Here is a 14,626-nt window from a genome sequence, read left to right as displayed (position 1 = left end):
CTTCTGGAGGTCAAAGGGAGCCACTGCAGTCTGTTGAAGGGGAGGTGTGACATGATCACAAATACACTTCAGGGAAATCACTTTGGTGGCTGAATGGAGGACAGACTGGAGTGGGGAGAGATTTAAGGCAGAGTCTGGTGAAAGGTGATGAAGGTCTGTCTGCCTGAGGGTGGGGCTGCCATCTGAGGTGAGAAGGGGGCAGGATAGGTGGATGTAAAAATCATCACTATAGCAATGGTAATTAAACTGATGGGAGTTGATGAGAACACCTTGTGAAGTCCAGAGTGGGGTGAGCAGAGGGGCTGGGACAGAACCCTGGGGGACACTTGTGGGTTAGAGGGTGTGACCTGGAGGAGGATCCAGCAAAGGGGCTGCAGAAGGAGTGAGGAGAACCTGGAAACCTGGAGGAGAGAGTGACCAACTGTGTCAGCGGTCAAAGAAAATCAGGACTAAGAAGAGTTTCATTTGTCAAATAAAAGATCCCTGATAACTTTTTTTTTTAGGTTTTTGCAAGGCAAACGAGGTTAAGTGGCTTGCCCAAGGCCACACAACTAGGTAATTATTGAGTGTCTGAGACCGGATTTGAACCCAGGTACTCCTGACTCCAGGGCCGGTGCTTTATCCACTAAGCCACCTAGCCACCCCTTATCCCTGGTAACTTTGGAGAAAATCGATATACTGGAATGATGAGGTCTGAAGCCTGGCTGGCATCAGTTTAACAGTGAGTGATGGGGCAGAAAGCCTTCTGACAGCTGATTTAAGGAGTTAAACCAAAAAAGCAGAAGAGATCTTGATCTCCTGTAGAAGCCCAGGCACTGAATTACACAAGAAAATACAGTATAATTACCTAGCCTTGTGACCATGGGCAAGTCACTTAACCCCATTGCCTTGCAAAAAAATTAAAAAAAAATAAAAGAAAATAGACAGTAAAACTATCAGGCCCTCCGCTTTCCTCTCTCAGAGCTAAATAAATAACTATAATATAAATAAAAAGGAAGTTAGCTGAGGAATAGAATTTTGGAAAAGTCCAAAAGAGAGGAAACTAAATTACCAGTATCAAAAAGGAAAAGGGTGAATACATTACCAGTGAAGATGAAAGTTAATGATTAGGAGTTATTTTGCCTGTTGACACTAAGTGAAACAAATGAATGTTTACATAAATGGAAACTGCAGATTAACAGAAGGGGAACCAGAATGCTTAAATAATGTTATTTTAAGAAAGAAAATTGAACAAGCTATCAATGTACTCCCTAAGAAAAAAATCCCCAGGACCAAAAAGATTCACAAGTGAATTCCACCAAACATTTAAGAAACAATTAATCCCCATACTATATAAACTAATTGAAAAAATAGGTAAAGAAGTAGTCATACCAAATGTCTTTCAGGGCATAAATATAGTTTTGATATTTAAACCATGGAGAACTAAAAACAAAAAACTCGAGACCAATTTCCTTATTATTGATGCAAGAATTTTAAATAAAACACTAGCAAAGCACTTTGTCACAAAGATCATACACTATAACCATGTGGGATTTATACCAGGAATACAACCAAGTCTGGTTCAATATTAGGAAAACTATCTGTGTAAACTGACCACAAGAACAACAAAAATCATTATTATTTGATGGGCAGCTAGGTGGGGCAGTGGAGCACCATCTCTGGAGTCAGGAGGACCTGAGTTCAAATTCAACCTCAGACACTTCATAATTATTGAGCTGTGTGACCTTGGGCAAGTCACTTAACCCCACTGCCTTACAAAAACAAATATATGATTATCTGAATAGGTGCAGACAAAGTACAGCACTTATTCCTAATTAAAAGCACACAAGGGCATAGGAATAAATGGAGCTTTCCTTTAAATAATTAAAAAAAATATCTATATAACTATCAGCAAGCATTATCTGTAATGGGGCTAAGCTAGAAGCCTTCCAAGTAGGAATAGGGATAAAGCAGTGATTCCCATTATCACCATCATTCAATACTGTACTAGAAATGCACACTATAGCAATAAGATGAGAAAAAGATATCAAAGGAATAAAAATAAGCTATGAGGAAACAAAACTTTAACTTTTTGTAGATGATATGGTGGTATACTTAGAAAATCAACTAAAACAATAAATAACTTTAGCAAAGTTGCAGGATATAAAATACAAATAAATTATCAGCACTTGTTTTTGTTTTTGCAAGGCAATGGGGTTAAGTGGCTTGCCCAAGGCCACACAGCTAGGTCATAATTACCTAGCTTCATAATTAAGTGTCTGAGGCCAGATTTGAACTCAGGTTCTCCTGACTCCAGGGCTGGTGTTCTATCCACTGCCCCACCTAGCCATCCCCAGCACTTCTATATATTATCAACAAAGTCCATCATGAAGAGACAGGAAAACTCCATTTAAAATAACTGTACATGTGCACTGACAATGTAAAATACTTGAAGGTCAACCTACCAAAGGACTGAGCCAAAATAATAAAAATGACAATTCTATCTAAGTTAATTTAATTAAATTACCAAAGAATTATTTCATAGAGCTAGGGGCAAAAATAACAATTCATCTGGAAAAACAAAGTGTCAAGAATATCAAGAAAATTAAGAGGGCAAATATGAAGAAAGAGAACCTAGCTATATCAAATCTCAAACTGGATTACAAAGTGGTAGTCATCAGAACCATGCATGTAGGACTGGCTAAGAAATAAGAGTAGTATATCAGTGGAATAGATTGGGTACACAGTAGTAAATGGCCATAGTAATCTTGTGTTTGATAAATTCAAAAAGTTAAACTTTGGGGGTAAAACTCAAATCTGGCAAAAGTTGCTGGGAAAACTGGAAAGCAGTTTGGAAGAAACTAGGTATACCAAGATAAAGTCAAAGTAGATACAGGATCACATAAAGGGTGATAAAAGTAAATTAGGGGAACATGGGATATTCAAATTTCTGAATAAAGGAAAAGTTTATGACCAAACGTGAAATAGGATCATAAGCAAAATGGATAATTGTGATTACATGAAATTAAAAAGTTTTTACACAAACAAAATTTACATAGTCAGAATTGGAAGGTGAACTGGAAACTGGGAAATGAAAAGTTTTACAGCTAGTTTCACTGAGAAAGACTTTACTTTTTAAACTGTCTATACAAACTAAACCAAATTTCTAAGGATAGGAGTCATTCCTCAATAAATAGAGGATTATGAACAGGCAGTTCTCAGAAGAAGAAATCAAAGCTATCAAGTCACATGAGAAAATATTGTAAATTTTTACTGTTTTAAAATCAAAACAACTTTGAAATACCACCTCACACCTTTCAAGTTGATTAACATAATAGAAAAGGAAAATGACAAATGTGGAAAAACTGGTGAACTGGTCAAATCATTGTGGAGAGCAATTTGGAACTATACTCAAAAGGCTATAAAACTGTCCATACTCTTTGACTCAGCAATACTATTATTACTAGTTCTGTATTCAAAAGAAATCAAAGAGGGGCAGGCGGTTAGGTGGTGCAGTGGATAGGGCACCAGCCCTGGAGTCAGGAGTAACTGAGTTCAAATCCAGCCTCAGACATTTAATAATTACCTAGCTGTGTGGCCACAGGCAAGTCACTTAACCCCACTGCCTTGCAAAAACCTAAAAAAAAAAAATAGTATAAAAGAAATCAAAGGAATGTTCCTATATGTTCAAAAATATTGGTAGCAACTCTTTTTCAGATGGCAAAGAAGTGGAAATTGAAGGAATGTCTATCCATTGGGGAAGGGCTGAATAAGTGATAAAGAACAGTGATGGAGAATTACTGTGAATAAATGATGAGGATGGTTTCAGAAAAACCTGTAAAGACTGCCTTCTAGGGGTGACTAGGTGGCGCAGTGGCTAGAGCACCAGCCTTGGAGTCAGGAGTTCAACGGTGACCTCAGACACTTAATAATGACCTAGGTGTGTGGCCTTGGGCAAGCCACTTAAACCCATTGCTTTGAAAAACCAAAAAAAAAAAAAGACTGCCTTCTGGGGGTGAGGGGGAAGCAAGATTAGGGGGAAAATTGTAAAATGCAAAAATAAAAGAAAAACCTGTAAAGAGTTACATAAACTGATGAAAAGGAAATCAGCAGAATCAGGAGAGAACATTATGTACAATTGTTACATTATATGATGATGATAACCTGTTAACCTGATCAAGACAATTCCAAAGGAGCTGTGGTGAAAAGTACTATTTACCTCCAGAGAAGAAACTGATAAACTCAATGCAAAGTGGAGCATATTTTTTTCTTTTTTTTTTTGTTTGTGTTTTCTTTTGCAACCTGGCTAACTTGAAAATATGTTTTGAATGAGTGCTTATATATATATATATATATATATATATATATATATAATCAAAATTGGAGTTGTTCACCTTCTTAAGAAGGGGGGGCAGATGGGAGGGAGAGAACTTGGAACTCAATTTTAAAAAATGAATGTTAAAAATATATTTACCTATAACCAGGAAATATTTGACAAAATAAAAATATGTTGGGGGAAAAAAATAAAAAGAAAATTTATTTTTAAAAAAAGGTCACAGGGCAGCTAGGTGGCACAGTGGCTAGAGCATCGGCCCTGGAGTCAGGAGGACTTGAGTTCAAATTATTGCCTTACAAAAAAAACCTAAAAAAAAAAAGGTCGCATACTGATTGCTCTTCTGGAGTCCTTTGGTATGGGTATGGAGAGAGAAATAGTTACTTCCCTAAAACTTTGTTGTTTCTTCTGTCCCTCAGGGACAAAGGAAGCATTTCCTGTGTAGGTAGGGTCCCCAAAGCCCTCTTCATTGTGCATAAGTGAGGTGGGTAAGAGAGGAAATTATGTGGGGGTGGAGGGGACGGGAGTGGAGTAGTCACAGCACCTGATTCACTACTATGTACTTAGGATTTATAGCTTCTTTCCCTCTGGGTTCTGGGTTACTTCTGTTGGTCAATAAATATTTGAGTGCCTACTATGTGCCAGACATATGGTTAAGTGCTGATAACTTGTGAAAGGTGCTGGACAGGAGGCAGGCCATAAGAGAAGGTTGAGGTCTAGGGAAGAAAAGGCCTGTCGTAATCCTGAAGACACTGTTAAGTAGCCTCCCAGAGATTTCAGAAAAACCTGGAAAGAATTACATCAACTGATGTAGAGTTGTACACATGTACAACATTGTGATTTGATCGTCTTGTGATGGATGTAGCTCCTCTCAGCAGTTCAGAGATCAAGGATAATCCTGAGAGCCTGGCTGTGGACAATGCCATTGACATCCTGAGAACAAAGTGTGGAGTCTGAGTGCAGAGCAAAGTATGCTATGTTCACTTCTTTTTGATTTGTTTCTTGTTTTTTCTTTCTTTAGGTCAGATTTTTCTTTCATAATGTGACTAGTATGGAAAAATGTGTTTAACCTGATTGTAAATGTATAAACTATCAGTTTGCTTATCTTGGGAGGGGAAAAGGAAAGGAGGGAGAAAAATATGGAACTCAAAGTCTTACAGAAATGATGAAAAGTATATTTATGTGTAATTTGGAAAAATCAAATACTATTAAATTATTTTTAAAAAACAGCTTTAGGCAAGAAGGCTTCAATTTCTCATATTATTGATAAGAGCAGTGAGATCCAAAAGAACCTTAAGGAACTTCTTCAATTGCACGTAACCCTGAATGACTTATTAGGCTTGTTTGTATTCTTCAAGGGTTCTAGATTTAGGAATGGCAAAGAATTTTCTAGGTGAGATCCCCAGATTCCCAAGAGACCAAGCCAACACCCAAGGGGTCATAGGCAGTAATTGACAGCCAGAATTTGAACCCAGGCCTCTGATTTCAAAGTCAGCAAGCAACCTGGTCCCAACATCATTTCTGTTTGTATCTTCTCACACAGAAAGGGAATTGGAAGGTCAAGGAGGAAAGAGCAAGGTCTCAAAATTTGCCCCAGTCTTTTTTTTTTCCTTTGAGACAGCAGTTTTCGAGATTGTATCATTCAAGGGAGAAGAGGGACTTTTTTTAAGCTTTATGCTGCAAGGCAGTAGGGTTAAGTGGCTTGCCCAAGGCCACCCAGCTAGGTCATGATGAAGTGCCTGAGGCTGCATTTGCACTCAGGTCCTTGTGACTCCAGGGCCCATGCTCTACCCACAGCGCCACGTAGCCGCCCCTAGGAGAGAGACTTCTTTTCAAGTCCAATTGCTAGAAGTCATTATTCTCATAGTGGAGACCTAGGCTGTCCTCCATTTTCACTGAAGGCGGCGGGGGTGGGGGTGGGGGTTGAACCTAGTCTCTGCTCAGCTCTTAGCAAGGGCAGATTGGGCATTGCGATTCAGTAACGTTCTCTTATATGACGTGGCCACGCAGTCCTGAAGCTGCTAGGGGCTGGCTTGCCTCAGAGCCCTTCGGGGCCATCCTCCTTTCAATGCGGGTGGGGAGGAGAGGTGACGAGATGGGGAGAGGGAGAAGGGAGCTGGCCCCAAAAGCCGGAGACAAGGGGCCAAGCCGGCGTCGTGGCTTTCTTTGCTAGGAAGCCGCTGGGGCCTGGGGCAGGCGCCTGGGCCAGGAGCGTCTTCCGGGGCAGCCAGCGCCCCCAGCCCCGGGAAGAGCTTCAGGAGCCGGGCCCTGGGTCCCCGCCCCTTCCGGGGGGGCTAGGAACTGACGCGATCGGGAGTGGGCCACCTCCTTGGCCCCAGCTGGGAAGCTACTTGTCCGATAAAGAGTGCTCGGAGGAGAAGGGCCTCCCCCAGGCCAGCCTCCACTTGGGGGGCCGAGCCCTCCCCACCGGCTGCAGCTCGACGCCCTCCAGGCTTCCTCCCCACCACCCCGGGAGGCACCTTCTCACCTGACCGCTGAGCCACAGGCGCCGGCGGGGTGGGGGCTGGGGCAGGGGGAAGGCTCTTCTCCGCCCCCAGCGGCCCCTCTTCCGGCCCGAGGAGGAGCCCGCGGGGGGCGGAGCCGGCAGAGCGCCTGCTTCCCGCCTGCGCTCTGCTGCCCCCGGACCTGGCGAAGGCCCAGAGCCTCTGGGAGCGGGGCCTCGTCGGAGCGGCCTCGGAAGCCAGCTCGCTGGGTTCCCCCCAGCCCCCACCCGCGGCTCCGCAGCCCCGAGGCACCGCCCTCGGGGGCGGTGCCTACACCGGGCCCGAGACGGAGCATGCGCAGGAGAGCCGCAGCAACCCTGGGCCCGGTCCTCCGCATCTCTAGCCTTCCGACCGCGAGCTTCAGCTTCTCGAGCTCCGCCTCCCGCTTCCAGGCCCCACCCCCATGAGCCCATTGGGAGCCAGCCCCGAGGCCGGCCAATCCCAAGACTTCAAGATGGTGGAGCGGAAAGGCTGGGCCCAGCTCAGCCTTTTTTTCCTTCCAGGGCATCCCGGTATCCTTCACAGCCCAGCATCCCCATCTCTCTTTCGGCCTCTGTCCTCGAATCCCCTAGCTCCCCACATCCCAGCCCGCTTCGGCTGTCCTGGGTCCCCTACGGGACTGGACTCTGGAACGGGCCCGGGGGGGTAAGTAAGCCAAGGCCTCCATCCCCTTCGAGGCGGACAGCTGCTTCATGAGTGGGGGGAGGGGAAGGTGAGGTGCTGCGGCACACGGTCAGGGAACCCCGGCCCCGCCCCACCCCACCCCCAGTTCAGATCCTTCACGACATCGGGAGCCAGGAGTTCTGACCTTTGGCTACCAATACCACACTCCCTAAACACCCTAAAAGGCCTGCTTCCAGCCCGGCCATCCCCTGGGGAGGGGGCTCCTGTGGAAAAGGGACCAATCACCCCATCACCTGCCACCCACAAGACAGCCAAGCCTCCTGAAGGACACACAGCCCGGGCCTTGCAGCTGGAACCTTCAGAGTGTTGTCTCCTCATCCATTGAATGGAAGTTCCCAGGGCAGAGACTTCAGGGCTTGGTACACAGCAGGTGCTAAATTAAGGTTTAAACTTAAGCTTTTGAAACCTGGAGCAAATATCTTAGTCTCCTCCCTGAAACCCAGTTTCCTCCTCTGGAAGACAGACCAAATTCCTCTCTTCTATTTACACATTTTCTGAATGCAGGAACATGCAGTCTGGGGGCAGTTCTTAGGCCAAGGTGGTCAGGACTCCTGGGCATGACTCAGGGTGTTCCTGCCCCTGACCTGTCCTAGACTCTAACCCCACCCCACCCCACCCCCAAGCCCCTGGAAAGAAAACAAACAAAGCTGAGGGATTTTATTTACTTCAGTATCTTAGTTTACAAAAAACAGGCAGAAAAATCAAGGCCCTTCCAAAAGGGCAACTGCCTATCTATGGGCCTTTACATCAGGCCCAGTGTTAGCTCCTATTTCATCCCTCCTCTCATTGGGCCCTGCCTCCTCCAGCCCTGAACCATGACTTGTTCAAACTGGCCCAGGATGGGGCCAAGTCTGGATTGGTCCAGAACCAAAGACTCAAAGCCCAGCTGCCTTCCTAATCCCCATTTCCCTCCACTGCCTGCCTGTTTTCTCCTCACGTTTTCTCCCACATAGGGAAGATTAGAGTAGTTGGAGGGAACAGCAGACAAGGGCTGAGAACCAAGAAGTTCAGAATTAAGGAGGCCAAGGGTGCTAGGTCAGGCTAGGCAAATATGGGGCAGCTGAAGCTCATGTGTTCCCCAGCTAGGAGTAGGGAGGAGATGAAGGGACAAATCCCCTACATGAACACTCATGGATGGGGTTGAGCCCAGCAACTACTCTGGGACCTAAAGGGCTTCCCAGCTGCCACAGGATCAAATGTTGACCCTTTTCTCTTGGCATTAAAGTCCCTCCCCCCCTCCAATTTCTCTTTGTGGCCTTAGCCAGTCCCTAATACATACCCCTAGCTCTTCAGGTCCTCCAATACTCCTCTCCCATCCACATCCACCTCCTCCAGGAAACATTCTCTACACCCAGCTCACCTGTCTACTGAATTCCCCCTCTGAATCTCTCCCCTCTTCCTAGCCTGCCCCTTACTTTCAAACCTACAAATGGGGCTAGCTTCCTCAGAAACAGAAAACTAGACAGTCTGGAGTCAACTCTCTGATGTAGGAGAATCCCTGACCATTGACACCCATGTGAGCCTCTTTTGGTTTCCAAGGATCAGGTGAGACAGGAGGTCTACTATGAGGCACCTCCAGAGAGGTATGTTCTTAGGGAAGGGAGGAGGGTCCCTGAGACACACTGAGCCAGGTCAGTGAAGAAGGAGAGTTAAGGATTAACAGAGAGAATGGAAAGAGGTCCCAAGAGGGAGAGGAAAAGGTGATAACAGCCCTCCACAAGGGTTCTGGGACCATTGACTCCAATGTAATGGGCCATCTATCACCTTGGGAAAAAAAGATGGGGGTTGACCAGCTTGCAAAAAGGAAAGCTGAGGATGAAAAGCAATCCTCAGTGGCAACAAGCTGGGATCTAAGGACCATCGAGGCTCCTGGAAGGACTCTGGAGAAGCAGAGACCTAACTCCTCTACCAGGATGGTACCATAATAGGAGACTGGCCAACCCCATCTCCATAAGGATCTTGGAGGGAGCTTGGCAGCAGGGGGATGCTGGTCCTGGGCTATCCCCGTGCCCCAACACGGGGGCAAATTGGAATTCCCAGTGGGAACAGAATGTGGAAAGAGAAATGATTGAGCCTAAAGACCATCCATAGCAGCAGTCCCCGAGAGGCTTGGTTGTCCTCTCCCCCTTAGCCTCCTGAGGCAGGGAGTTGGGGCAAGGATGCTGCTGGATGAGGCTCTAGCATTGGAAGGCAAGGGTTGCCCTCCCTTTGCCCATTTGGGGGGGGGGACATTCATTACTAAGTGTGACTGGGTTCGGGGAAGAGGGATTATGTTGTACATAACATCTCTCTCTGAAGACAACAAATCTGAGAGAGATGAGTTAATGTCAATGAAAACCCAGCATAGTCACAAGTAATAGAAAACCCCAGGTTTTTTGTTTGTAGTTTTTTAAAAAAGGAATAAACAATCTACTGTGTTGGGTCCCTAGAAGCTGCTGTGGACAGGGACAAGCCACAGGGGACATTCCCTTCACATACCATCTGTAACAGAACAGTACCATTTGATGACACCCAGAGAATCAATTAAGTTTTGGGACCCACTTCTGCATTGCCACCCTCCATGCCCTCAACTTGACTTCTTATCCACCATTTTTGGTTTCCCTCCCTTCATTGATCCTCTTTTCCCTTTCATTTACACTCCCTTCCCTCCTCCCTCTATCTGCTGGTCAATTTTACATGACACAATAAGGCTCCCGAGGCGCCTGGGGGCCTCCAGCCCCCCAACAAGGAGCATGAGTCCTCAGGCACTTCTTGAGGTCCTTGTTGAGGAGGAAGCAAACAATGGGATTGACCCCAGCCTGTGTAAAACTCATCCAGACAGCAGTGGCTAGGTATCGGTGAGGCACAGCACAGGTCTTCACAAAAACCCGCCAATAGCAGGCCACGATATAGGGAGACCAGAGCAGCAGGAACAATAGAGTGATGGCATAGAACATGCGACCTAGCTCCTTTTCCCCCCGGAACTCCTCCATGCCTAGGAGGCGCCGGCTGGCTGCATGGCCCCCTCCTCCTCCAGTTGCCTGCCGGATGCCCAGCAAGGTAGGAGGAAGGGGGCCTCGGCCAAAGCCAGCTATCCAGTTTGCAGCAGCCTGGCCGGTGGCGCCAGGCCCATGAAACGTCCAGTTCTGACTTACTGCTGGGACAGTCTGTACGGGGCGCATCTTGCGGTGGCGGTACTCAAAGAGAAGCAGCTTCCCATACACGGCATGGGTGGCAGCCATGAGGGCAGCCAGCATAAGCATGAAACCCAGTGTATCATTGGCCTTGAAGTAGCGGTGTTCAAAGATGCACTGGTCCTCCTCTCGGATGAACTTGTAGGTGCCCACGTCAAAAACAGGTGGGAAGGCCATGGCTACAGAGAGGGTCCATGCCATGCAAATGACTGCCGCACTGGTCCAGAGGGTCATGCGCTTGGCATAGAAGCGGTGGTGAGCCACGGCCATGTAGCGAGTGACACTGATGCAGAAGAGCATGAAGGCAGCATGGAAGCAGAAGAGGACTGCCATGAAAGCCACCACCTTGCAGCTGAGGGCACTGTAAGTCCAAGCCGAGCCATGCCGGATGGAGGCCAGCACAAAGGGGAAGCAGACCGCAGCACGCACACCATCAGCCAGGCAGAGGTCCAAGAGGAAGTAATAGGGAGCCTTATGCAAGGTACGCTCCCGGAGAACAAGCAGGGAGAGGAGGGCATTGCCCACTAGGCTGACACAGATGATGGCTCCCAAGAGAACTAGCTTGATGGAAGTGGAGGCGGCAGCTGCAGCGGCAGCAGCTGCTGTTGTAGGAGGCAGGGAGGACCCACTGCCGCTGAGGTCGTCTGGCCCAGTGGCGTTGGGCATCATGCCACTAGGAGGACTGGCCCAGGGAGGGAGGGGCTGGGGATCAGAGGCTCCTTTGGGCTGCCATGGGCTGGGCAGGGTGGGGTCTTCCTGCAGAGAGGACAAGGAGGGGAAGAGATGGGAAAGCAGAGGCAACGTGAGATACCATAAGCTGAGAAAGTAAAGAGGAAGATGAGAGACAGAGATGGAGACAGAAAGAGGAGCAGAGATATGAGGCTTCAGTGGGAGGCAGAGAAAGGGAACAGGAGGGAGAGAGAGAGAGAATGAGGGCGGGAAAGAAGAGAGAGAAAAGGGAGCAAGAGAGAGACAGGAGGTGGATACACACACACACCACATATACCATATCACACATATATACCACACACACAAACACACCACACATAGCCTATACCTCCCCACACACTACACATGCAGCCTATACACATTATACATACAACCACAAACATGCCACACATACCCCTCATACCCCATACTACATACTATACATATACCACTCAGCCCCCCCCCCCCCCACATGACAGGAGAGACAGAAGGAAGGGAGAAACAGTAGGGTTAGTACATCCTTCCCACCCCACACTTCTAGACCACTTCAGCCCCACCCAGAATCCTCCTCCATCTTATATATGTGTGTGTTCCCAAACTGCTTTCTGGGTGTGTTGTTTCTGTGGTATTGTGTCCAGTATGTTTTGTTGCCATGTCTGGATCTTTCTAGAGAGGTTATGCTGTCCTGATTGTGTGTGTGTGTGTGCCTGGATTGTATTTTTCTCTTGTGGGTCTGTGTGTCTCTACGCAGTGTGGCTCATGAACCTGGAGATGAAGCTTCTAGAACAGGTGCCCCCATTGGATACACACACACACATACACATACCCACTCATATACCACAAGAGGTCTCCCCTTATGACTCCTCTCTTCTTCCTTCTCTCCTCCTTGTACACAGACACAAAAGAACTAGACCACAGACATGTAGATGCTCTCTCTCTGATACACATACACACACACACACACACACACACACACACACACACACACACACTACACTACACACAATACGTGCAGGTGATCTCGCCAAACCGCCATCTAAATACACACAGTGCAGAGAGATGAGCTTGGAAAGATCTCATTGTCATCTGTAATGTCTCCGGATATACTCACACAGAATCCGGAGACACACACCAGGGCACCCAAGCCAACTTGGGTTCGACAGCACAGGCAGCTGGCTAGGAGGCTCCAAAAGAGGGAGGAGTCAGCCCCCCCCCAACTCCCTGTCTCTGTCTCTTCTTTCTGCTCTCAATCAGCACCAGTGACTGGCTGCCCCCCACTCCCTTCCAGGGAGGTGGTGGCTCCTCCTCCACTCAGTGGAGACAGCAAGAGAGTGGGAGGGACAGAGAGACAGAGGGAAAAATGGAGCCAGAGAGGAGTGAAGGAAGGGTGGTGGTTGGGCTGGCCAAAGCCTGGGCTTCTCCTTAAAATAGATCTGTGAGGACCCCAAGATGGGCTTGTGTCCATTGTTCAAATTCCTGCTACAGACCAACAGATGAGACAACCTTCCAGCCCCACCCCAAGGCCCCAGCGTCTGACCTGGGCACCTCAGTTTCTGGGATCACAGACCTGGCCAGACACATGAGCCCCTCCTTTAGGTCTGAGGTCAGACAGGCAACAAAGCCTCTGTCTCAACGAGAGAATCTGGTCTCCTTCCCCAACTCATTTCCTGCCCACCCACAGTCACTGAGAACAGTCTGGGATAATGAGAAAGAAACACAGAATAACATGGGGGTGGGGGAAGGAGAGAAGGCGCTGATGACCAACAATTTCTGCAGGACTCCATTTTGGGGGAGTGAGGGAAAGGTGGGTGGGCAAGCCAGAGAGACTGAGGTAGACTCTAAGGATGAGCAAAGACAGAGAGAGAAACAGGTGGGCAGAGACACAGTGAGGAGATGGAGAGAAAGGGAGGGAGACAGGCAGTAAGATGGACAGAGAAAGAAAAGGAAAGATGAAAAGAGGAAACAGAAAGACAAGAAAAGGGGAGACAGGGTTGAGGGAGATGGGAGAGAACAAAGAAGCTATAGGGAGAGAGTAGGAGAGATACAGAGAAATGTGGAAGACATTGACATACAAAGAGAATAGTGGATCAAAAAGATAGAGAAGAAATACATGGTTGGAAGTAAAGAAGGTGACAGAGATACAACTAAAGGAAAAGATAGGAGGAAAGGGGGCATAGAAAAGAAAGAAAGGTGGGGAGAGTTAGACTGAGGAAGCAAGAAGACAGAGGCCACAACCAGACTAAGATTCAGAGCAAGAGAGGACAAAGAAACCTCCCAAGGGAAAAGAAAAGAAAAAATGGCACAAGAGCCAGAGATAGGGAGAGAGAATCCCAAAGGAAACTGAAACAAGGGGAAAGGTGAAAGGGTGGGGTGAGGTGAAGGGGATCCTATAGGAAAAGAGGGGGCAACACCTCAATCAAAGGGGAGAGAGATAGAATAAAGGCAGAAAAGGAAGGACCTGGAGAGGGGAGACCTAAAGCAGCAAGAAGGACAGAAAGGGGGGGACAGAAGGAAGGGGAACCAGAGAGAGTAGAAAACAGAAGAACAGGAAACTAGAAAGCAATAAAGAGAGGAAAAATAGAAGATGGAGAGACAGGAAGGGAAAAAGGGAGACAGGAAGGGGAGGCAAAGGTGTAGGGAGACAAAGAGGCAGGGGGAAAACAGAAAGGGAGGGGTTGGGAGGGATAGAAAGAGTGGAGAGAGAAAGGGAAGACAGTGATGGAGAGACAGGGAGGATGAGGTAGGAGATAGAAGCATGGAGAAAGGAAGTGGGGCCAGAAAGATTAGGAGACCAAGAGAATTGGGAGGGGGATAAAGGAGGAAAAGATAGAGCTGGGGACAGACCGGGGACACAGGCATGGAAGGGGGCCAGCCAACAGAGGGGAGGGCAGGGAGATCAGGAGACTTGGGGGGGGGGATAAAGGAGGAGGAGATGGAGAGACAAAGGAGGTGACAGGGAGGGGGGCAGGCAAGGTAAGACTTAGAAATAGAGGGTGAGAAACAAAAGGGGAGCTGGGGGGAAATGAGAGCTAGATGGTGGGTGAGAGAAAAGAGGAAGGTAGACAAGGAAAACAGAATTTGGGTTAGCGGGGAGACAGAGAAATGGGGGAACCTTGAGTGTGGGAGAGAGCAGATGTAGGACTCAGCCTGGGAATGGGCTCTGTTCTGGGGAGATTCTCCTCACCTGGCAGCTTTGATGGCTGGACGATGTGTGCTGGCGATCGTGGCAGCAGTGGCTGCAGCAG

General features: G+C 47.7%; 1 protein-coding gene across 1 annotated transcript; it reads right to left on the bottom strand.

Annotated features, from left to right (window-relative positions):
- Positions 1-8,131: 8,131 nt before the first annotated feature.
- On the bottom strand, positions 8,132-11,403 carry GPR173 (G protein-coupled receptor 173). Its single transcript, XM_074208267.1, has one exon. It carries the CDS (start codon positions 11,340-11,342, stop codon positions 10,173-10,175), a length of 1,170 nt encoding a protein of 389 aa, XP_074064368.1. The 5' UTR covers positions 11,343-11,403; the 3' UTR covers positions 8,132-10,172.
- Between the last annotated feature and the right edge of the window lie 3,223 nt (positions 11,404-14,626).

The sequence above is a fragment of the Macrotis lagotis genome, chromosome X, assembly GCF_037893015.1.
Source record: "Macrotis lagotis isolate mMagLag1 chromosome X, bilby.v1.9.chrom.fasta, whole genome shotgun sequence".
Lineage (NCBI taxonomy): Eukaryota > Metazoa > Chordata > Mammalia > Peramelemorphia > Peramelidae > Macrotis > Macrotis lagotis.
The sequence above is the reverse complement of the archived record's forward strand: the minus strand, read 5'-3'. Positions and strand labels throughout refer to the sequence as shown.